Source organism: Corythoichthys intestinalis, chromosome 5 (genome assembly GCF_030265065.1).
Source record: "Corythoichthys intestinalis isolate RoL2023-P3 chromosome 5, ASM3026506v1, whole genome shotgun sequence".
Taxonomy (NCBI): Eukaryota; Metazoa; Chordata; class Actinopteri; order Syngnathiformes; family Syngnathidae; genus Corythoichthys; species Corythoichthys intestinalis.
Genome location: NC_080399.1, coordinates 54,363,168 through 54,388,644, shown reverse-complemented (window position 1 = coordinate 54,388,644; position 25,477 = coordinate 54,363,168). Strand labels below are relative to the sequence as shown.

The window sequence follows — 25,477 nt, the reverse complement described above, 5'->3', positions numbered from 1 at the left end:
ACAGAATGTTTTGTCATGTTTTAGATTTTGATCATTTTCAGTTTACAGACCTTATTTCAAATTATCGATCATATTCTCAATTTAAGCAATGCAATTATTTAGATTCAACAAAGAATATAACTTATTTACTGTTAGGGTCTTAAACATTATATTAACATTATAATAACTTTAGCCTAATTTAATTCAAGTTAAAGATTGCACTTAAATTATTCATTAAATGGCCCTAATATTTCATTAGACATCAAAGAAATATATCTTTTGGAAATACTTTTAACACTGAGATTTTACCATTTTAAAAGTCGATACTCAGCCCGTTTTAGTTGTTAATGTTTGGATTCTGAGTTTACAACGGATGTCCTGCCCTCCACCAATCAGTCAATCACAAGATAAGTTCTTTGTCTTTGTACTGACTACCACAGCTCTGCCGGCTTTGTAAACTAAGGTTGCTAAAACTTTCACAAACAATCGGAATTAATCATGTCATCTACAACTAGAGCGAAAAGAGCAAACAAAAAAAACTTGTTGCAAATCTCAAATGAGTCATGGCAAAATCAGAAATTAAACAAGGATATGCATTTACAGAACATTTTGCACTTGAATTGCAAATACGTTTACTTACTGTATACTACAAGAATGTGTAATTAATTGTACTCAACTAATGTTACTTGTACTACAAGTACGTATTATTGAGTGTACTTGAACTATTAGTACGCGTACTTACTGTATGTTGACTTATACTAAAAGTATGTGTACTTGTTCTACAAGTACATGTTCTTGAATGTACTTGCACTACAAGTATGTGTACTTGCATATACTTGTAATACATGTATACCAATCAGCACGGCAAAGCTTCCTATGCAGTTTCTCCAGAAATTACATTTAATACTAGTTTCCGATTGAAATGCAACATTGGGATGATAGCGCATCTTGATTCTATATTGCGAAGCACTTATATGGCAGTCCAAAAGGAAGGGGAGGTTGTGTGCGTCAATATTTTTTATCCTGGCTGCACTATCATTTTTGGCCACCAATTTTATACATTGCTCCTTTAATTTTCTTATGTGTTCAAAGCGTATCTTTAAGATGGAAATGAGAAAAACAAGAGGTTGTGTTCAAATCGAAATGCTAAACGTCTAAACATAGTAGGATCCTGCTGTTGTTTTCTGCAACCGGTAGTCTATAACAACTAGAGTTGTCCGACATTTTCAGGTAGCCGATAATATCGACCGATAAAAACATTTTAAAATGATATTGGATAATATTGGCATTGGTTGTTCAATATCGATTTTGGCTCAATATGCGTGTTGCCTTCAAAGTGAATGTAGAAGCCTTTGTACAAAGGCTGATCACGACTTAGCACAGCAGTTATGCTTATTGACCATTAGATGTCTCCAAACTAAGATGCTTGGGATTTGTTATGTGAGCATTGCCATTATGAAAGCATCCAGTGGAGCGTCACAATGCAATTAGCCATAATAAATTAAGTCCACGACTGTGTATGTCAGTATCGGTTTGATATTGGTATCAGACTTTTGGAGTTGGACAATATCGTGATATCGGTGAAAGAGTCTTCCAGACAGCTCTAATAACAACCTCTTTTTGTAATCTTCAGGAAAAAATCCAAATAATGATGTTCTTCAACTTAAAATAGGACCATTAAAGATACACTTTTCAGTTTGACTTGATATGCTCTGTGTGCAAATACAATGGAATGGAAAAGTTTGAGCATACCAAGTTAAAGGTTGCCCAGGCTTTTTCATGGCACTGTCCATGGTGGTAAATCACCAAATCAATCACTGTTGCCACGGTTCTGCAGTCGTATTGTAGTTGCAGTTTGTTTCATGCAGTAGACACAGGATTTGAATGAAATTCAATGTTGAATGTAAAGATCCGTTATTTGCAAGCATCAGTGCATAATACAATTTTAGTTACAGCAGCAAAAAAAATGAAACAATGGAAGTACATGTGCTCTGAAAGATATAATACCGCCTACACTTTATTTGACTCTTTTTGGGGTAGTGGTATATGTTCTATTCTGTTTACTAACTGGACTATCTGTCATATGGGTTTTTGTGCTAAGCTGTCATGCTGCCCTCAGTTTTCAGCAGGTCTTTCAAGGATGACACATTTGTCAAAGAAAAATTTAGGGAAGCCCCCCACCTACTTTGTTCACATACGTTGGGTAACCACCATGGTAGACAGTTTCTAAATATAGCTGGAGCTGGAAATGACAATGTCATGGCGCAGCTGCTACGTTCACATGTGACCCATAAATCTGTGTTGTTGTTGTTCTTTTTAAATGAAATAAATTGTATCCAGATTTATGTATTATAAGAGTCACTTTCAATTTATCAGGTCTTTGAAAGACAAAATCTCACACTGATTATCACTCTGGCATACGTTATAAAATCCACTGGTCATTGAAGAAACTCACCTTAAACAGGTTGGTTAGAGGAATTATCATGTTGATACAGTTTCAAAATACTGACCTGGTGACTCAGTTTTAATTAAGAGTGAGTAAATGATCTGTCTTACTGGCTAATTTGAATAATCAGTTGTAGCCCAGAGGTTCATTGGCTGCTTTCTCTGTAAAGTCAGTCGTCGGTGATTGAAGTTATTTACATAGCAACCTTGCAAGGTTTATAGCGAAGGGCCCTCCGGAGAAGTTGATCCCCATTTACTTTGCTATGATATTGTTACAGACCACAGTCCCCGCTTGTTTAAGTATTTTGACCTGTGGCCTGAGCTTTGGATTCAGAACTTTGCTGCATTCATTACCTCATGCTGCCTCAATGAGTGGTATGTAGAAGCAACAAGGTACGCAGGAATATAACATTGATAGTCATAGTCTGGGGGGTATCCCAAGGCACTGCTAAAAAGGCGACTGTACTAGGAGGGCAAAGTAGATAAACGGGACCTGGAAAACAATATTATTTATTTAATTAATGGAAAAAGGGTATAATAACTAACATCTCATAAGTTCATTATTCAGCCAGTTCTGAACAGCTATCTTTAGTGGGGCACATCAGGAGCACACTGAATGAATTTCAAGATGATTGACGAATATGATCTAGTAAGAGATAGCATCTGATCATGAGTGGAGTGAGTGTCTTTTTTGCTATTTTGTGGTTTAACAATAAATGAATGTATTTACATTATAGGCCACAGGGAGTTTAATCACTCCCACGTTTCCTGGAACTGTACTCTCTTGTCCTTGCTTCAAAGATAACATACTGCTTCCCTTGACACCAGACACCACACACGACCATAACCACAGGCAGATCTCACAATGTGCATTTCTCTGATTTCTATAGAGATTCAATAGATTTTTATTTGTGCTGCACCATTTGAAATAAAAACATAAATCTGTCATACAGCATTAAGAGTAGAATGTTTGCATCACGAGTCATCTGTTCATGCTCACAAACCAGAGACAGACAGAAAGATGCATACAAGGGGCCCAATGCCAGCCAACCAGTTTGGTCTGTATGGGCTCTGCACAGAACGCCATAACATCACGTACAGATGAATTTTGCTGTTGACTCTTTCCGATTTCAGTTTCCTCCCACTGATATTCTAACTTCTATGACCCCGTTTCCACCCAAAGAATGAGCGTGCTCATTCGGTGTTGGTGCTTGTGCTTTGTTGGTTCGTTTTGCATGCTTCCCAAACAGCAGTTGGCTTTCCATGCGCAAAAGATCCAAATTGGGGCCACATCATGCGTCACCAGGATACATCAGTACATCAATACGTAAACCATGCTGGCGGCATCGAGTCCGCGGAATATGCAATGTAGAAGAAGAAACAAAGAAGGAAGCTCACAACAACGATGGAGAAGTTCGTTGCGTGCGTCCAGTTGATAAGCCAGTGTTCGTTTACATCAAAATGCAAGAACTTCCATTCTTCTCAAGGGTTGGATTCGGTATGAATTTACACGTCTTCACCTGCACAATTTTTTGTTGTTCTTGTTGCATTATTTTAAATACATTTTACTTGCTACTATTTAAGTAATTGACCCCCCCAAAATATATCCTTCATTTAAATTTATTCATTTTATTAAAATTATACAGTATGTATATTTTATTGCCCAAAACAAAATACAAGCGGGCAACAGAAATAGTACATTTGATGGGGGCCATGTTGTCCTGTGGGCTACAATTTGGCCCCCGGGCTGCAAGTTTGAGACCACTGTCCTATATGAACGTGATGACATTATTTAAGGGGAAAAAAATCATAACAGTGGTGTTACCAGGATGCCAGGTGTGGGTGGGCATTAGTCTTATCTAGGGGGGCAAAAAAACAAAACAAAACAAAACAAAACCAAAAAAACCCAACAATGCTCAAGTAGGTCGAAATCCAACGTAGGGCTACTGCACCTTAAAACATGTTTTGTTTTCTCCTTGAGATAACTGTTGTGGTGATTTGGTCTAAACAAATAAAAGTTGATTTGATTTTATTTGACTTAGAACACATCCATAACTGAACAGTATGGACATGCAGGTGACAATGTTTTATTTAGGTAACCTATTGTGGTTCCTCAGTTTTATTATTATTATTCTAGTTATTCTTTGTTCCGCAGCCCCTTTGAGCTCAATTTGGCCCCTTTAGAATGCTTCAAAATGCACCAAAATCGACAGGCAGGACTCAAGACAGGTGCAATCTTTGATACCGTGTAAAGAAAAATTCCAAATACACTATATAGCCCCCCCTTGCAGTCATTCTTTGTCCCGCCGACGCTTTGAGCCCTACTTTGATCCCCTCAGAATGCTTCAAAACTCAACAGCCAGGTGAACACTGGTGAAAACTTTGATAAAATGTAAAAAAAAAAAAAAAAAAAAAAAAAAAAAAAAAAGAATCAAAATATGTGTAAATGTATGTAGCACCCCATAGGGACAAAACAAACATTTCAGTTCAATTTTTTTTTCTTTTAAGGTGAAAGAGGAGGAAACAACGCAAAGGTTAAAACTTAGAACACATACTACAATATGAATGGGATACCATACGCGGTGCCCAGACTGCCTTTAGTACTACATCCAGTTTTCTTTGGGTGGGCAGAGCGTGTCCGTGGGTGGACACTGCCCAGTTACCCCTCTGTAATTCGTGCATGAAAGGGTTCATTTTGGCACTCTTAGGCTAGGTTCATACGACAGGTCTTAAAGCACAAATCCGATTTTTTGTCATATCTGTTTTTTTGGCGTGCCTGTTCAGACTGCCTTTGTCCATTGAGACCATTCAAGTATCCCGCATGCGCACTAATTCGCTCAGCAAAGAGACCCGCATGCGCAGAAGCATCAAAACGAATTACACATGCTACCTGTATGTCATTCCAGAGTGATCATATTTTGATTTCCAAAAAGAGGACACAAATAACAGATATTAATAATCCACGTTTAGTCTTATATTCAAAATTTATACGGACTGATAGAAAGCATACACGCACACACGAGCCTTGACATGTGTGCGTGAAATGACGTGGGTGCGTCAGTTTGCCCCGACTCGGCCATGTGTGCAATAATGAAATATTGCTCATTCAGCTCACAGAATGAAAACCGAAAATTATAAGGCTTATTCTTTTCTTCATTTTATTTTTTTATGGCTGTGGTCAAGCCCGCTTCGTTTTTAAAAGCAGAGTTCAAGCTAGGCGCTAATGCCTACATGGTTGCCGTCCTCCGTGCCTCTTGCTCTTTGCTGACGTAATTGCTGCATGAATTCCGATTTGGGAGTCTTGACAGTTCAGACCGCCAGTCACGTTCTGAAATAATATGGCCCAGATCGGATTTTAACCACATACGAAAGTGACTCTGATCGGATTTGAAATGGTCCACTTCTATGAGACTTGTCCCGTTCAGACCGTCAAGTTAATGCTTGACTCAAGTCGGCAAAACACAAAAAAGTCGGATTCGTGCATTAAGACCTGTAGTTTGAACCTAGCCTTAGTCATTTGCAGTTCAGTGATCCCTCACTACTTTGCTCTTCAAACTTCGTGGCCTTAGTCCATCGCGGATTTTTTTTTCAATAAAAAAAAAGGGAAAAATACAGATGAGCTGTCCCGAGCCGATCGCAGTCTCCCGCCCGCTCCCTCCCTCTCCCTGCTCTTTGTTCGTCAGAGAGTGAACTGGAGTTGATTATTAAAGTAAACGATGATTTACAGACGGTTAAGTTTTGATCTTGCCAGAGACTCGACCTTCAAAGGGCTGCATACGTCAATCATCGCTTAACTTGTTAAACAGTTGTTGTGGTAGCTTATTGTGTGTAAGTGGGCAGCTGGAGTGGATTTGAGTGGACACTCAATGCAGCATTTAATAAAGACAAGCATTTTTTTTTTTTTATTACTTATTTTTTAAATGGGTAGGGCGTCTATTTTTTTCTTGTTCAAAAATAATTATGTGGGACAGTAACATGTTTAAAACTTATCATAATCATTACATTGAAAGGTCTTAAAAACCATTTATTAAAATATCTACATATACAGTGCCTTGCAAAAGTATTCGGCCCCCTTGAATCTTGCAACCTTTCGCCACATTTCAGGTTTCAAACATAAAGATATGAAATTTAATTTTTTTGTCAAGAGTCAACAACAAGTGGGACACAATCGTGAAGTGAAACAACATTTATTGGAAAATTCAAACTTTTTTAACAAATAAAAAACTGAAGAGTGGGGCGTGCAATATTATTCGGCCCCTTTACTTTCAGTGCAGCAAACTCACTCCAGAAGTTCAGTGAGGATCTCTGAATGATCCAATGTTGTCCTAAATGACCGATGATGATAAATAGAATCCACCTGTGTGTAATCAAGTCTCCGTATAAATGCACCTGCTCTGTGATAGTCTCAGGGTTCTGTTTAAAGTGCAGAGAGCATTATGAAAACCAAGGAACACACCAGGCAGGTCCGAGATACTGTTGTGGAGAAGTTTAAAGCCGGATTTGGATACAAAAAGATTTCCCAAGCTTTAAACATCTCAAGGGGCACTGTGCAAGCCATCGTATTGAAATGGAAGGAGCATCAGACCACTGCAAATCTACCAAGACCCGGCCGTCCTTCCAAACTTTCTTCTCAAACAAGGAGAAAACTGATCAGAGATGCAGCCAAGAGGCCCATGATCACTCTGGATGAACTGCAGAGATCTACAGCTGAGGTGGGAGAGTCTGTCCATAGGACAACAATCAGTCGTACACTGCACAAATCTGGCCTTTATGGAAGAGTGGCAAGAAGAAAGCCATTTCTCAAAGATATCCATAAAAAGTCTTGTTTAAAGTTTGCCACAAGCCACCTGGGAGACACACCAAACATGTGAAAGAAGGTGCTCTGGTCAGATGAAACCAAAATTGAACTTTTTGGCCACAATGCAAAACGATATGTTTGGCGTAAAAGCAACACAGCTCATCACCCTGAACACACCATCCCCACTGTCAAACATGGTGGTGGCAGCATCATGGTTTGGGCCTGCTTTTCTTCAGCAGGGACAGGGAAGATGGTTAAAATTGACGGGAAGATGGATGCAGCCAAATACAGGAACATTCTGGAAGAAAACCGGTTGGTATCTGCACAAGACCTGAGACTGGGACGGAGATTTATCTTCCAACAGGACAATGATCCAAAACATAAAGCCAAATCTACAATGGAATGGTTCAAAAATAAACGTATCCAGGTGTTAGAATGGCCAAGTCAAAGTCCAGACCTGAATCCAATCGAGAATCTGTGGAAAGAGCTGAAGACTGCTGTTCACAAACACTCTCCATCCAACCTCACTGAGCTCGAGCTGTTTTGCAAGGAAGAATGGGCAAGAATGTCAGTCTCTCGATGTGCAAAACTGATAGAAACATACCCCAAGTGACTTGCAGCTGTAATTGGAGCAAAAGGTGGCGCTACAAAGTATTAACGCAAGGGGGCCGAATAATATTGCACGCCCCACTTTTCAGTTTTCTATTTGTTAAAAAAGTTTAAATTATCCAATAAATTTTGTTCCACTTCACGATTGTGTCCCACTTGTTGTTGATTCTTGACAAAATTAAAATTTTATATCTTTATGTTTGAAGCCTGAAATGTGGCGAAAGGTTGCAAGGTTCAAGGGGGCCGAATACTTTTGAAATGCACTGTATCTACACATAAGCTTTTTAATTATACTTAGGAGAAAAAGGTAAAAATAAAATATCTCTTGTATTTATCACTTTCCAATGATAGATCTGAATAAATACATAAATACATTGAACAAAAAAAAAAGGCGGGGGGGGGCTACTTTGCGGTTTCTCACTCATCGCGGCGGGCTCTGGTCCCCATTAACCGCGAAAAACGAGGGATTACTGTATATACCAGTATGACAAATTGTGATGTAACGAATGGTAATTCCACATCGCTGCCATATGCAGTGGCTGCGTGAAATTACAAATGTAGTATTGCAGGCTAAATCCAGTGTGTTCATGATTGGCAATTGTTTCATTCAAAAGAAAATACTACTAATAATAACTAATTAATTAGAAATAAAAAAGGGGGACCATACCGAGATAAAACAGTGCATGAAAATGACCACAAACGGTTCTGGAAATGCTTTTCATTAATTCAGTTCTATTTTTAATCTGTATTTTTTATTTAATCTGTCCGAAAGTTGTACGACGAAATCTACTGTATGTGGAAAAAAACTCAACGTTCTTGAATGTAACTCTAGTTTGGCAGTGTCGGCAAGACCTTTTGATGTTGACTTGAACGCTAAACTTTCTGCAAAATATCAGGTATGCTCATAATTTCGACACAGTTAAACAATAGAATTTGCTTGCACGTGCTTGTAAAATGAATGTATTAGAGTGTAGGGGGAAAATATCTCGAATAGGTGTACAGCTGTGGCAAATCTGGCTGCTTTACAGCGGGTGGTTTGCATCTTCGTAGTAGTTACACTCGCTTTATGTAAGCCGACTTCTCTCTCTCTTTTTAAGGAATTTTACAACGTTTTGTTACACGCACGAGTAAAAATTAACTTCGTTGCAGTCTACGAAATTCGTGTCAGTTTTATACTCTTGATTGGACTCGTCAATTCTCATCATGGTCTTTTCGTGAAAATGCAAATAAGTAGCGTAATCACCGAATGGGGACACGTTTGGGCTTCAACACACAATAAGACGAACCCCTTTTTAATTTAATTTAAAAAAAAAAACAAAAAACAATTTTGTGCTATACTCCTCAATAATAGGTACAATACTACCAAAGGCTTGATCAGCTCATCTAACAAATAAATGGTGGCCCAAAAGCTTTATTACATTATTCATTTGATATATGCAATATATGCTCACAGTAGCAGGGTTGCAAGTACCAGGTTTGCAAATGCGTGCCAATGTTAATTAGCTTTCTCTCAGCAGTATAAACTCCAGCTTTATGATCTCCTATTTATGAAATCCTGAATTTATAAAAAAAAAAAAAAAAAAAAAAAATATATATATATATATATATATATATATATATATATATATGTATATATATAACAATAACGATTAAAGGGTAACTATATGAAAAACAAAATCTCAACCACTCCTTATTGTCTGCGATTTCTGCATTGCGACCCTTGTTATATCACCATGTTTCACCCAGAAAACTGAGATGATGTATCACACGTGCATATCAGGCAATTTTGAAATTTGGCCAAATTGGGGGTCTTAGAGCAGAACTTCAAGTTATCTGAGTGTTTTCCGCCTATATATTATATAATAATAATTACAATGATAATTTTTTAATTAAAAAAAAAAATCCGCGAAGGACTGAGGGTGCGAAGTTCGAAGCGCGAAGTAGCAAGGGATCACTGTATTACAGTTGTAGTCAAAAGTTTACATACACTTGTGAAGAACATAATGTCATGGCTCTCTTGAGTTTCCAGTTATTTCTACAACTCTGATTTTTCTCCGATAGAGTGTTTGGAACAGATACTTCTTTGTCACAAAAAACATTCATGAAGTTTGGTTCTTTTATGACTTTATTATGGGTTAACAGAGAAAGTGATCAAATCTGCTGGGTCAAAAATATACATACATGGATCTGAAAAAGCGAAATCATTGACTTGAACAAGTCAGGAAAGTCACTTGGAGCCATTTCAAAGCAGCTGCAGGTCCCAAGAGCAACAGTGCAAACAATTGTTTGTAAGTGTAAAGTTCATGGCACTGTTTTGTCACTGCCACGATCAGGAAGAAAACGCAAGCTATCACCTGCTGCTGAGAGAAAATTGGTCAGGAGGGTGAAGATTCAACCGAGAATCACCAAAAAGCAGATCTGCCAAGAATTAGAAGCTGCTGGAACACAGGTGTCAATGTCCACAGTCAAGCGTGTTTTGCATCTCCATGGACTGAGAGGCTGCCGTGCAAGAAGGAAGCCCTTGCTCCAAAAGCGGCACCTTAAGGCTCGATTGAAGTTTGCTGCTGATCACATGGACAAAGATAAGACCTTCTGGAGGAAAGTTCTGTGGTCAGACGAAACAAAAATCGAGCTGTTTGGCCACAATGCCCAGCAATATGTTTGGAGGAGAAAAGGTGAGGCCTTTAACCCCAAGTACACCATGCCTACCGTCAAGCACGGTGGTGGTAGTATTATGCTGTGGGGCTGTTGTGCTGCCAATGGAACTGGTGCTTTACAGAGAGTAAATGGGATAATGAAGAAGGAGGATTACCTTCAAATTCTTCAAGATAACCTAACGTCATCAGCCCGAAGATTGGGTCTTGGGCGCAGTTGGGTGTTCCAACAGAACAATGACGCCAAACACACATCAAAAGTGGTAATGGAATGGCTAAATCAGGCTAGAATTAAGGTTTTCGAATGGCCTTCCCAAAGTCCTGACTTAAACCCCATTGAGAACTTGTGGACAATGCTGAAGAAACAAGTCCATGTCAGAAAGCCATCAGATTTAACGGAACTGCACCAATTCTGTCAAGAGGAGTGGTCAAAGATTCAACCAGAAGCTTGCCAGAAGCTTGTGGATGGCTACCAAAAGCGCCTAATTGAAGTGAAAATGGCCAAGGGACATGTTACCAAATATTCGAGCTGCTGTATGTATATTTTTGACCCAGCAGATTTGATCACTTTTTTCTGTTCACCCATGATAAAGTCATAAAAGAACCAAACTTCATGAATGGTTTTTTGTGACAAAGAAGTATCTGTTCCAATCACTCTATCAGAGAAAAATCAAAGTTGTAGAAATAACTGGAAACTCAAGAGAGCCATGACATTATGTTCTTCACAAGTGTATGTAAACTTTTGACCACAACTGTATATCCTGTATTTTTCACTAGGTATTATCTTGTAAATAAGAGCACTTGAACCCTAGACCCTCATACCAAATGTCTAATGCTCTACCAAATGAAGTGCCCAGGGTTTTTGGTCAGCTGTTAAATATGTAAAAACATCCATGGGTTTTACTCATTTAAGAGTCATTGCAAATATGCATGTAGTGTTTACCTGTTATAATGATATTCAGCAATTATCTTTAATAAAAACAACTTGGCTCTGAGGGTTTGTAAAAAAAATAAATAAAAGACAGCTGGTCGGACTTTTACAATATTTTACACTGTTGTTTTCATGTGCAATCACTTCCTTCTGGAGAAATGGCAGGAACGTGAACCATGGACCCTCAGATTAGAAATTAGCAAATTTCACTGAGTCCTATACTACCACTAAGCAGCTGGTGGATGCGAATCTGTGAAGTAGAAACATATCAGTCTGAGTTTATGTGTTTGAAATTACCTGGCTGTGACAATAGGGATCTATAGAAATCAGGGAGATGCGTCACTGATTGACTCTATTAAGTGCATCTTGAATATCGTTTTAACAGGGATTACTCACTCCACGTGTGGCCAAATTCCACCAAATTTGATGACTGTGCGATTCATAGTTTCAGAATAATGGTGAACTGACATGCTTTGACATTTAATTTTCTTTCAAAGAAACAGCATCGCCTGAACAGGGAGTTGGGCCTCAGATTAAAAGCCTGATGCTCTACTGACTGAGCTATCCAGGCTCTGTACCTATGTGCGGCACAGTATCTATATCAAGCAAAGGGACTCGCTGTTGAACAAGTGACCTGGTATACTGTACTACATATACAGTAGCATAGCAATGCACATTTATGATACCAATGAGTCACTGGTGTGAGAGCCAGGTCATCATCTTTAGCTGCTGACCAAGAGGAGAAACCTAGGCTTTTTGTGTAACCTAACAAGTAAATAAAAAAATAAAAAATAATTGTCTTAATTTTTTTCTCACTCCCACTCTCCCACTCATTGTTAAATTGCAATTATTTTTGTTAGCTTGGATTGTTTTTTACTCAGCCAAAACAAACAGTTATTGATATTTTTTAAAGCAATGTAACGTTCCTGTTTTACAGGCGGACATGGTCTTCATTTGGGATTCGATTATTACACCTCGCAAAAGTAACAAGGAAACGAAATCAAAGAAGAACAAAAATCAGTTCAATATGAAAAACAACATTACTCCAAACATGGATGACAGCAACTCTAATAAAATCTCAAAATTCAAAGATGCCATGAAATCAAAAAAGGCAAAGAAGGAAAAGAAGAAAAAGAAGAAGCGGATAGTTGATGTCAACAGTTTGCTTGGCAGCAGTAATTTCACACCGACATTTGGATCTAATCCTAACATGCCATTTCTGAGCAGTCTCACTAAAAAACACAAGTCGGACCGTGACTCCAAGAAAAAAAGAAAACGAAAAAAAGTGGCGTTTGAGTTGCCGTATGACTACATGCGTGTCAAACGTCCCAATTTCTCCTGTGTACATCCGAAAAACCTAACAGACTCTTCGGAGTTGAAGAAAGCTTGTTTAAAAGATGGTGACAATTTTTCTTCGGTCAGTGAAATAGTGCAGCATCAGTCTCCACAAGAAGATGATAATCAGATGGAAGATATCAACAGCCAGGACTTGTTTATTACACAGAAAACGTTCAGATCCCCCTCCTCAGACTCTACTGCGGATGCCACTTACAAACCTATTACTACAATTTTGCCATCAACAAATGTATTACACTATTCGCACCAAGAAAAATACCTGGACGTGGATTCTTGTCAGCGTCTGAAAAAGAAGAAGCTGAAGAAGACTAAAAATGCAAAGAGTGCAGGGAAATACGAATCAAGCCTCCAAAAGAAGACATATTCCTTCCAAACAGAAGAGGAGGGCCTCAAGAGGGACAGGGACCACTCAGGTTCTCCATTAAGGCCTTGTGTGATGAATCATCACATGGACGAGAGGGGAATAGCAAATGGGTCACCAGAGGTTGCAAAGTCAAAACATTCTCCCATTAAGAAACTGAAGCCCACAACATCCACCTCCACTCAGACAGAAAACTTCTTCACTGCTGAATTGTCCTCCTACTTTGCATTCTCCAGAAGAAGAATGGCTGCGAGTGCTGATGGTGGGAAACCTCTAGACCTGAGCTTGCCGCATAGGGCCAGGAAAAACCTCGGCAGTTGTTTGTATGCGAAGGCATCAGTGAGTGAACCCTCGTCTGGAGAGATCGACGAGGCTCCCATCTGTTCTTCAGCCATGAAAGATGTGAAGGTGAAGAAAAAGGTTGGTGTTAGTGATAAGAAGAAAGGAGAGACAACCGTGAGTCCTCTGACAGAGTCCGAGTTCAAGTCTGGTGACACGACGACCTCCAGCGAGTGCAATGAGCCATCGTGCCGGAGCAAAAAAATGGACAGGATCCAGGTGATAGCAACCAACATCTCACTTATTCAGGGTCATTTTGTTACATTTTGGCTGAACACATCAAGTCGCCACTCAGTTGTCTCAGCTGTCCCAATGGTAATTTTTTTTAACTTCTGATCCGATTTTTTTCTGGATAGGTTTTGCCGATACTGATCCGCTACCTATATTTTTAGACCAGTAAAAATAATGGGGGAAAAAAAATCATAGTTCATGAATTAAACCAAGCTCTGCTGGTGCCTTCTCAAGAATATTACAAGATGCTCTGTTACTATTATTGGTTTTTAAATAGCGGTAGTCTCACTTAGTGTACATATTTGCCTCGTGGTTTGATTTACAGCAGCCGAAAATCATGATCAGAATACTGGATTAGATCGGATCTTTTGATGAAATCCGATACCGTACGATACGTACAATCAAAAATATCCATATCGGGTGCCGATAACGATACTGTAGATCGGGACATCCCTATATTCAGGTTGTTCTTGTACTTCTGGGTACTAACCCCTGAGTTACATCGCATCCGTACCAGCTTCAAATCGAGTGTCAGACGGTGAAGCGCTTGAGATATTATCAGAGGTGCATTTACATTTACTTGAGTAACTTTGGGGAAAAAAATGTACTACTAAGATTAGTTTTACCACACCATACTTTTTACTTGTACCTGAGTAGATTTGTGAAAAAAGAAACTTTACGTACTCCGCTACTTTGGGCTACACTAGAGTCTTTACATTTTTCCTCTTTATTCTACATATTAGATTTTACTTAACTTTTTCCAGAGATGCCCACAGTGGCTCCACCAGCTTCACGGAGGAGACGTTGCAGCACACGACTCCATTTTACCAGTCAGATGTAACAATAAAGTCACGTGACCACACACAAACTTGTAGTCGAAAGGCCATTGATCACACCGGCTTGTTCAATCATGCGGCGTGTTTAAAGCACCGCAAAAAAACATACAAATTGACATAGAGCAGTGCCGTGAACATTACTGGAAAGCACAGATTTCAACGTTTTTCCTATTTTTTATTGGCACCGATAGACCACAGAAAAACGGAGATCTGAAAGTTTTAATTTCACGGTAGAAAATATGTTTTCTCCAGTGGAGGGCATTCATTCTCTTTGAGCGGGTGGTGTTTAATTTCTGTAGATTTTGTTGTTGGAATTCAATGCTTTTTGCTCAGAAATAATGTCGAATTTCATATGTGGAATAAAAAGGAAAAAAGTAACGACTCCAGTGCAGTCCAAAGTAACGGAGTAAGAGAATTGTTTCTTCACAGATCTACTCAAGTAAAAGTAAAAAGTATGGTGTGGCAAAACTACTCTTAGAAGTATATTTTTCTTGAAAGTTACTCAAGTAAATGTAACTGAGTAAATTCTAATAAGAGTTAGCCTTGATTGAATGTTTCACCTTACCCCATGCAACCCTGTTATTCATATGACAAGAATAAGACAATTATTATTATTTCTTACTAACATAAATTTGTACCCTTGGTCAGCAGTAACAGCTAGATTTGCAATTCCGTTACTGTCAACTCTGTTACTGTGATTTTGTCAAATATTGTCAGAAGTTTGTGGAGTAGCCAAAAATTTTACTCAAGTAAGAGTAGCGTAACTTCAAAATAATATTACTCAGGTAAAAGTAAAAGTAGTCTTCCAAAAAATATACTTAAGTACAAGTAAAAAAGTATTTGGTGAAAAGAATACTCAAGTAATGAGTAAGATTGTGAGTAACTTATATATGTATATATATATATATATATATATATATATATATATATATATATATATATATATATATATATATATATACATATATATATATATGTTTTTTTTTTTTTTTTTTTTTTCAAACAATGGTATTTTTTTCTGAGCACAAAGTTATCTTTATGGACTGTTGTTATAAGGATACTGTACAATAACCCATTACATAACAACATTAAGCCAAAGGAATACAAAAAAAATCCCAAACAAAAATCATTGAATTCCGACGATAGAGAAAAAAAAAAAACATAAATCAAGCATTATTCGTCCAAAGAGCATGACTGGCCTCTGGTGGAGAAAATAGTTCCTTGTTTGAATGAGTGATGAGTTCCTTCATTATTAATGTTTTGAAGTTAAATGGATCGTATCTCCTGTTTTCCGTGGTCAGTCGGTGCCAAATAAACCTGGGAGAGAGGTTAAAATCCGCACTTTCGAGTCATGTTGAAGGCAGCACTCTATATCAAATACTTCATTTTTTACAGTGCTTTAAGGACACCACATGATTGAAAAGTCTGGCGTGATGATAGAACGGCAAGCTTGCGTCTGATTGGTATAATGTAGTCATGTGATTATTGTTGCCATGTCTCATTAGTGAAATCGGTAACGCTACCCCGGTAATACACCAGGCACGTCTCTATTCTTGGCATCGCTTGCATTAAAATAAATAAATAAATAAATAAATAAATAAAAATCTAATATGTAGAATAAAAAGGAAAAATGTACACTCTTGTGTCCCCCAAAGTAGCGGAGTAAGAGTAGCGTTTTTTCTTCACAAATCTACTCAAGTAAAAGAAAAAAATATAGCTTTGTAAAACTACTCCTAGAAGTACGTTTTTCTCAGAAAGTTATTCAAGTAAATGTACCAACAATATTCAGAGGTGGGTAGTAACACATTACATTTACTTGAGTAACTTTTTGAGAAAAATGTACTTCTAATAGTAGTTTTACCAGGCGATACGTTTGACTTGAGTAGATTTGTAAAGACGAAACAATACTCTTACTATGCTACTTTGGTTTTCTGGTTAGTTTTCCTCTTTATTCTACGTACAGTATTGGCTTTATTTTTGCCAAAGATGCCGACAGTAGCTCTACCAGTTTCACCAATGAGATGTCGCAAAAATAATCACATGACTCCATTATACCATTCAGAGGTAACAGTGTATTTTCGCCACTAGAGGGCAATCGTGCTCTTTGGAACAAATAACAAATCAGACATTGTAAGCAGTTACTCACAATGTTACGCATTACTTGATTATTCTTCTTTTTAGCTAAACACCTCTGGTTAGTACCAAATAAATTAAGTCATACAAATTGTACCTTTTATCTGTTAACTGAGCTAATCAAATAGGATCTGATAGTTTATGAGCTATCATTAATGACTTTTTCCCCTCCTTTTCTTCCAATTCTGGAATGACCCACATATCGTATATTAATTTCAAGAACAATGTAATGGGTGTTGTAGAGGATCACTTCCCTGAATTTTGTGGGTGTTCATACTCAATAAAAAGTTGTCTGTCCAAATGTGACTTGACGGACTTGCGACCAGTCCAGGATGTAGTCTGTCTCCCTTTCGCTCAATGTCAGCTGGGAAAGTCTTGTAGTTCCCGACAATAGAGAACAGGATGAGCGGGAAAGAATGGATGATACAAACTGGAAGCTACAACTCTAAGTTATAAAGAGTAATTATTTTTTATCCCCCTACCATCAGTTTTGTATCATGCTCGTCCTCATTGGGGTCAGTGTAGATGGAAGTTATTGCAGCTCTCGGTTCATGGGCAGGCTACACTTTTGAGTTGCTGCCAACCAGTAGTTGGACAAATGGATTACGCACCTCCATGAAGTTGGCCCTCCATCAGGTGAAAATTTATTTTAAAAAATGATTTCAATCCTTTGTGGTATGTTTGTGCTGTAACAGCATTTGCGTCTGATGGAAGGCCAACTTCATGGAGGTTGATTGTACAAACTAGTTGACTTTACTACTGAACATACGTTTTGAGTATAACATTGACTGGCAGAAGTGAGTAGTAATGTGTTACATGTACATGAGCAACTTTTTGAGAAAAATGTACATCTAAGAGTAGTTTTACTCAGTCATACTTTTTATTTTTACTTGAGTAGATTTGTGAAAATAAAACAAGAAAAAAAACACTATTCTTACTCCGCTACTTTGTGCTACACACGAGTAGTTACATTTTTCCTCTTTACATATTACATTTTTTTTTCCAGCGATGACAAGAGTAGTTCTACCAATTTCACCAATGAGTCGTAGCAACAATAATCACATGACTCCATTATACCAATCAGACGCAAGTTTGCTGTTCTATGATCACGCCAGCCTGTTCAATCACATGGCGTCTTCAAAGCACCGTAAAAAATGAAGTATTTGACATACAGTGCCTTGCAAAAGTATTCGGCCCCCTTGAACCTTGCAACCTTTCGCCACATTTCAGGCTTCAAACATAAAGATATAAAATTTTAATTTTTTGTCAAGAATCAACAACAAGTAGGACACAATCGTGAAGTGGAACAAAATTTCTAGGATAATTTAAACTTTTTTAACAAATAAAAAACTGAAAAGTGGGGCGTGCAATATTATTCGGCCCCCTTGCGTTAATACTTTGTAGCTCCACATTTTGCTCCAATTACAGCTGCAAGTCGCTTGGGGTATGTTTCTATCAGTTTTGCACATCGAGAGACATTCTTGCCCATTCTTCCTTGCAAAACAGCTCGAGCTCAGTGAGGTTGGATGGAGAGTGTTTGTGAACAGCAGTCTTCAGCTCTTTCCACAGATTCTCGATTGGATTCAGGTCTGGACTTTGACTTGGCCATTCTAACACCTGGATACGTTTATTTTTGAACCATTCCATTGTAGATTTGGCTTTATGTTTTGGATCATTGTCCTGTTGGAAGATAAATCTCCGTCCCAGTCTCAGGTCCTGTGCAGATACCAACAGGTTTTCTTCCAGAATGTTCCTGTATTTGGCTGCATCCATCTTCCCGTCGATTTTAACCATCTTCCCTGTCCCTGCTGAAGAAAAGCAGGCCCAAACCATGATGCTGCCACCACGTTTGACAGTGGGGATGGTGTGTTCAGGGTGATGAGCTGTGTTGCTTTTACGCCAAACATATCGTTTTGCATTGTGGCCAAAAAGTTCAATTTTGGTTTCATCTGACCAGAGCACCTTCTTCCACATGTTTGGTGTGTCTCCCAGGTGGCTTGTGGCAAACTTTAAACGAGACTTTTTATGGATATCTTTGAGAAATGACTTTCTTCTTGCCACTCTTCCATAAAGGCCAGATTTGCGCAGTGTACGACTGATTGTTGTCCTATGGACAGACTCTCCCACCTCAGCTGTAGATCTCTGCAGTTCATCCAGAGTGATCATGGGCCTCTTGGCTGCATCTCTGATCAGTTTTCTCCTTGTTTGAGAAGAAAGTTTGGAAGGACAGCCGGGTCTTGGTAGATTTGCAGTGGTCTGATGCTCCTTCCATTTCAATATGATGGCTTGCACAGTGCTCCTTGAGATGTTTAAAGCTTGGGAAATCTTTTTGTATCCAAATCCGGCTTTAAACTTCTCCACAACAGTATCTCGGACCTGCCTGGTGTGTTCCTTGGTTTTCATAATGCTCTCTGCACTTTAAACAGAACCCTGAGACTATCACAGAGCAGGTGCATTTGTACGGAGACTTGATTACACACAGGTGGATTCTATTTATCATCATCGGTCATTTAGGACAACATTGGATCATTCAGAGATCCTCACTGAACTTCTGGAGTGAGTTTGCTGCACTGAAAGTAAAGGGGCCGAATAATATTGCACGCCCCACTTTTCAGTTTTTTATTTGTTAAAAAAGTTTAAATTATCCAATAAATGTTGTTTCACTTCCCGATTGTGTCCCACTTGTTGTTGATTCTTGACAAAAAAAATTAAATTTCATATCTTTATGTTTGAAGCCTGAAATGTAGCGAAAAGTTGCAAGATTCAAGGGGGCCGAATACTTTTGCAAGGCACTGTATATCCGCATTTATTTTTTTATACCGTTTGAGGCGCAGGTCAGGTATTTTAATTTTTTTTATGTTCCTTATGCGATTACTCGATTAATCGAACTAACTAGTTCATCGATTAAATTGCGGATTTTAACCTCTCTCCCAGTCTTTATGTGGCACAGATTGACCACGGAAAACTGGAGATATGATCCTTTCAATTTCATAATAGAAACTCTAAAGGAACTATTCACTATTCAAACTAGAAACTATTTTCTCCAATAGAGGGCACTCATGCTGTTTGGACGAATAATGCTTCATTTCGGTCATGTTTTTCTTCAGTGAGATAATTTGCCAGTGATTTTTTTTTTTGTATTTCTTTGGCTTAATGTGGTTATGTAATGGCTTATTGTACAGTACCATTGTAACGACAGTTCATATAGATAACTTTGTGCCGAGAAAAAAAATACCATTGTTTAAACCAAAAAAAAAAAAAAAAATCTAATTTGTAAGCAGTCACAATGTTACTCATTACTTGAGTACTGTAATTTTATAAACCACTACTTTTTTCCTTCATTTTCAATCCTGCGGTTTATAGAAAATTACAGTATTCTTTTCACCAAATACTTTTTTACTTGTACTTGAGTACATTTTTTAAATGACTACTTTTACTTGAGTAATATTATTTTGAAGTAACGCTACTCTTGAGTACAATTTTTGGCTACTCTACCCACCTCTGTTGACTGACTACATTTTTATCAACGGATGAGTACCTTGAACTAAATTAACATGGCACCTTTTCTTTATCTCGTCTTAACTGAGTCTGCAGCTTAAGTAATTTAGGGATAACCATTTAACACACATAATAGTGCAACAACCTCTTCCTACTAACAATTACCAATTACGCCTGTGTGCAATTTTAAAGTATTCGAACAACCCACCATGCATGTTTAATTATTGTCGGGAAAAGACTGAGGTAACTAATTGAATTGAAATACAAAATGTACATAAAGGCCTCTTTTGCTTCTAGGTAAGGCCGGTGCAGACGAGGTTGAACGAATCATTTTTCTTCAAGGCCAAAGGAGACACATCTTCACCTAGATCGGAGTCACCACTGTTGAAACTTTTTCAGAGCAGACAGATTGAGAAAGACGTGAAAGGCAAAAAACCAACGTGAGGTTTTTTAGGTGCTCACAGTATCGAGCCGTTATTTGTCTAAATTTAAGGGAAAATGTTTTATTGTTCGAGTTGGAACAGCAATTTAAGTGTACACTAGGGGAATAGTTAAGCATAAAAGACTCAAGTAGTTCACGAAAAAGTTCAGTGTTAGTCATTGAAATGAGATGTAAGTACACTTTATTGCATATCTTGACTGAAAGTTGCACATGCTGTTCATTTCTATTAAAATAAAAAGTGACTTGATTTTCTTGAAAAACAAAAGGGACAAGGCAGATCATCAATTGATGCTTTAATGTTATTCATGATCTAGGGCATAGGTTTGGTCTCAACATTGATAGGGACGTTATTACCGTAATGCACACAATGCAAACAACGATCCAAATAAGGGACGGCTAGCTTGACTTAGATGTTCCTTGTGGAGGCTGGCCTGACTGCAGTAGTTTTACAGGTTAGTAAGTTTAATGTTATGCTAACTCTAATTCAGTAGCAAAATCAGTAATGTTTCCCCCACTTCCACAACATGTACGTCTTTTTACATGAGTTACAGTGGCTACTGCTGGCCGAAAATATCTAATATCCCTCCTCTCTGAAGGGAGTGGAGGAGGCGGCATGTTGTCATCATGAATCTGTTGGGGCTGTGTGAGGAGTGGACTGGCACATTTAGCAAGTGAAAAGGGATCAATGTAAGTTTGAATAAAATGAAAATAATTTACTTAATCATGGTGGGGTCTATTCTATCATCACAACATATGGGAGGACAATCTAAATTACCTATATAACTGAACTATATCATGCAAATAAGGTTGCTTAAAAGGTGGTGGGGACAATTTGAGCATCCTGAAAAGTTGGTAGTGTTATGTCCCTACCGTCCCTATGCAAACTTACGCCCTTTTACATGATATATAATAGAAAAGAAAGCCTTTGTCTTTGTACAGAGCACAATGAGATTTAAACCTTCGCCATTACTAAACAAAATTAATTGTGCCTGAAAAGCTTGATTCCCATCGTGCTCCACAGGTGGAAGAAGACATAGACTGGGATGGTTACAGGAAGCAGCAGACTGTAGAAACAAGGATTGTTGCTGCTAGTGCAGCCCTGAGGAAAGTTCTCATCCACTGTTGCTGAATAGAACAAACCGAAGAGAGAGACAAGAGGGACCAGTCCTACCATCATAGACAAGGAGAACATGATGCAGGTGGGTTCAAATAAGTATTTCTCATAAAACTGGTTTGACTAGCAACACCTTTCACTCTGCTTTTGTGAATAATGTATATGATTGGGGAAGAACAGCGGAGAATTTCTATTCTTGTGCAGGTGAGTTTGATTCTTTCTTTATGAGTCTGGCCTCCTGGGGTATCATGTTGGGGATTCCGTCGCTGATGGAGTAAGCGATGCCGAGCTCGTCGTTGATCAGCTCATTAGTCTTTGCTTCAAACCTGGAGAGCATAATACATGACGCACTTTGAAAAGGGTTGTTTATTAGGTGGAATGTCAAAGGTCACGTGACCACAACAAACATTGCTCCTTTTATTATAAAATATAACTGCCCATTAAACCCACAAAACGGAGTTACAAAATTAGATGCCACTGTAGCAAATAAAACCCGTTAAGCGTAAAGTATTTTACCTTAGTGGCTTCTTGGACAGTGGACATACTAAGAATTTGAGCAGGGAGGTGTCAAAAGCCTGCAGCGCTTCGTCCTTCTCATCCGTGTAGTTCCTCACCGAATTAAAAGCGGATAAAGCTGCCCGAATTGAAGGCGTAGTTCTCACGTCACGGTGAACTAAAACCGACGCAGTCAAAAATCTGGCCGAAACATTACGCAGCATGACCACAATGGCGAAAGAATTGTCTACTAGATTTGATTAACCGGTCCCGGAAGAACGCTCGGGTGCAACTTCAATTAAAGTCCCCCTCCGTTTCACACTGAGCTCTTTTTATAAATTCTTTATTCGGGGAATAAATCAATTTCCTGAACGTGTACTTTGAAAATAATTTACAGTTACTGTATTTAAATGCTGTATTTCGTGTGAATGCGTTGTCAAAAGAACGCATAAGATTTAGAATTGGTTGTACATTGTACGTCCGTATTTGTCCATGTGGTGGCAGCATTGTTCTGTAATGCAGTGAATTCTTTTTTGTTATTATTTTTTTTCATTATTTCTTTTGACATTATAAGTCAAACCATGTCTTGCATTGTGACCATGGCCTACAAATATGTGTTTGACTTTTTCCCATAACATTGCTTTGCTGTGGCATCATATGCAGCACAAGAACACTCGACTGGCCAACACATCAATCAAATAGGATTGACAGCAAACAAAACTAAAACCAAGGTCATGCTCATCAACATGCAATCTATGGAATTGTGCAAGATGTAAATACTCTTGATCAGTCATTTACATACATAAGGAGTAACATATAAAACGAATTAATCAATTAGTCAATGTCAAAAGTATTATATTTATTTGAAAGTGATTTTTTTTCTTTCTATTGTTTTGATGGTACTCGATGTCTTAAGTAGTGGTTGTTTTATATATTTAAGAGAATATGACTTTTTGAGGACCCTCATGTGGAAGCAGTTCTGATGTCTCAGCGGACTCAGGTGATACATGGAAGAAAACAACAAAATAAACGCACATGAACTTCACTCACATGAGCATCCTGTTCTAAAAATAACTTAACAATAATGAAACCATGTGATTATATAGAGATAAACTGTGGCATATCGATATTGTTTACGAACTACGATTAGAAATAGTATGAGTCTTGACATAAATGAGTCTCATGTATAAGGACTACAGTGAACAATGTGTAATGATATGTATTTCTCAATAACAACAGATAATTAAAGATAAATTGAGTAGATTTGTTATATCAGAAGCATGTATGAAAGTAGTAGGCTGGACATTTTTAAAAATTCTTTTTAAATTATCAATTTGTACCTAACAGTGGCCTTCAGGATCAAGTATGAAGACATGAATTATTCATTTCGATACATTGAACAATACATTTTTGAGACGCTTTACTTAGCCTCAACAACAAGAGAGCAATATTTCCTGAAAGTATTTTCACCTCTTCATTGAATATTGACTTTCAGTGATAGAACCCCCCCCCCCCCCCCCCCCCACACACACACACACCCACACACCCACTACAAAATAAAGTTATTGCTATGAGACTTGTTTTAGCAGTACAGCACAATAATATATATAACGCCCCACAAAAGAATGACAGGTGATGTACCATACTGCAGCCGGCATTTTCTCACTTCGTTTCGGGATTGTTTACTTATGAACTGTATCCATCAGCTGTCTGGAGCACTGAGCTGAAATTACACTGACACAGAAGAGTGATGTATACAAACCGCGCAGATGACTGAGTGCTTTATGGATGGCTGTTATTGATGAGCAAGTGAAAACCAACAGCAGTATGACACTGTATCCAGTAGCCTATACAGTAAAGCAATTGCTGTTAACATTTGAGTTGAATATTTTAATTATTGGCACATGACCAATTGGGGGGGGGGGGGGGGGGGGGCTTAATAACGCGTTACAATTGTTGCTGTTACATTTACTTGAGTAACTTTTAAAAAAAAAAAAAACTTTTAAGAGTAGTTTTACCACGCCATTCTTTTTACTTTTACTTGAGTAGCTTTTTGAAGAAGAAACAGTACTTTTACTCAGCTATTTTGGGCTACACTAGAGTCGTTACATTTTTCCTCTTCATTCTAAATATTGACTTTATTTTTGCCCACAGAGGCTCTACCAGTATCACCAATGAGACATCGCGACAATAATCACATGACTCCATTATATCAATCAGACGTAACAATACTAGTGCTGCAACGATTAATCGATTAACTCGAGTGTTTGATATGAAAAAAAGATTCGAATTAAATTTTGCTGCTCCGAGTATTTGTTTAAGTGGTGTTATAATGGCTTATTTTTAAAGGGTTTGCATTTACTTTTACTGATTTGAGTGGATACTTTGCCTTCTAGTCTGCCTCATTTCACATGGCTGAATCCAAGTGCTCCCTGTTAAGACCAAAATAAGCTGTTGTTGTTTGTTTTGTTAGTTTTTTTTTTTAATGCATTTGTTATTTAATTTAAATGTATTTTTAGCCTAGTTTTGTGGGAATATGTGACTGAACCTTTTAACCAGTATACTTGATTATAATTGATTAACTCATCTGGTTTTGCACTGACTTATAACTGTTCTTATCAGGTATATTTTTGCTCTGCACTTTAGCACTGACATGACTTTATGCTGCTGTGAAATCTTTTCTTGTACTTATGTCTTATACTGTGTCAATGTTTACACTTGGGACTTAAGGGTATGTATTATATGGGTTTTGCACTTTACCAACTTAGTTGTATGGATGCTCCAGACAAAGTTTCGTTGTGCTTTTTGCAACAATTGCAATAAATATTCTGAATCTGAATCTGAATTGTTCTTTTGTTGTACATAGATCCTCATTTATTTATTTATTTTATACCGTTTTAGGCTCAGCTCAGGTAATTTAATTTTTCGTGTTTCTTATCCGATTACTCGATTATTCGAACTAATGGTTCATCGATTAATCGACTACTAAAATAATCGATAGCTCCAGCCCTAAACAACACAGTTAAATGATTACACGTTAGCTTGCAATCAGAAGTCCTATGATCATGCCTGGCTGTTCAACACGCGGCATCTTTAAAGCACTGAAAAACATTACTTGAAAGCATAGATGTCAACTGCTTTTTATTTGGCACTTATAGACCACTGAATTCCGGATATATAATCGTTTTAATTTAATGGTAGGAAATATGTTTTCTCCACTAGAGGCCACTCATGCGCTTTGAGCAGGTGATGTTTC

The 25,477-nt window shown here is 38.0% G+C and overlaps 3 protein-coding genes across 3 annotated transcripts; 1 reads left to right on the top strand and 2 right to left on the bottom strand.

Moving 5' to 3' along the window:
• The first annotated feature begins 8,643 nt into the window (after nt 1-8,643).
• On the top strand, nt 8,644-20,874 carry LOC130916251 (THO complex subunit 2-like). Its single transcript, XM_057836829.1, has 3 exons — nt 8,644-8,727; nt 12,354-13,691; nt 20,468-20,874. Exons 2-3 carry the CDS (start codon nt 12,360-12,362, stop codon nt 20,612-20,614), a joined length of 1,479 nt encoding a protein of 492 aa, XP_057692812.1. The 5' UTR covers nt 8,644-8,727; nt 12,354-12,359; the 3' UTR covers nt 20,615-20,874.
• LOC130916253 (phosphatidylinositol N-acetylglucosaminyltransferase subunit Y-like) lies at nt 20,755-21,804 on the bottom strand. The gene has a single exon (XM_057836831.1). It carries the CDS (start codon nt 21,802-21,804, stop codon nt 21,592-21,594), a length of 213 nt encoding a protein of 70 aa, XP_057692814.1. The 3' UTR covers nt 20,755-21,591.
• A 99-nt stretch (nt 21,805-21,903) lies between these two features.
• LOC130916252 (protein preY, mitochondrial-like) lies at nt 21,904-22,516 on the bottom strand. The gene is made up of 2 exons (XM_057836830.1): nt 22,243-22,516; nt 21,904-22,052 (listed from the first exon to the last, which is right to left on the bottom strand). Exons 1-2 carry the CDS (start codon nt 22,443-22,445, stop codon nt 21,917-21,919), a joined length of 339 nt encoding a protein of 112 aa, XP_057692813.1. The 5' UTR covers nt 22,446-22,516; the 3' UTR covers nt 21,904-21,916.
• Between the last annotated feature and the right edge of the window lie 2,961 nt (nt 22,517-25,477).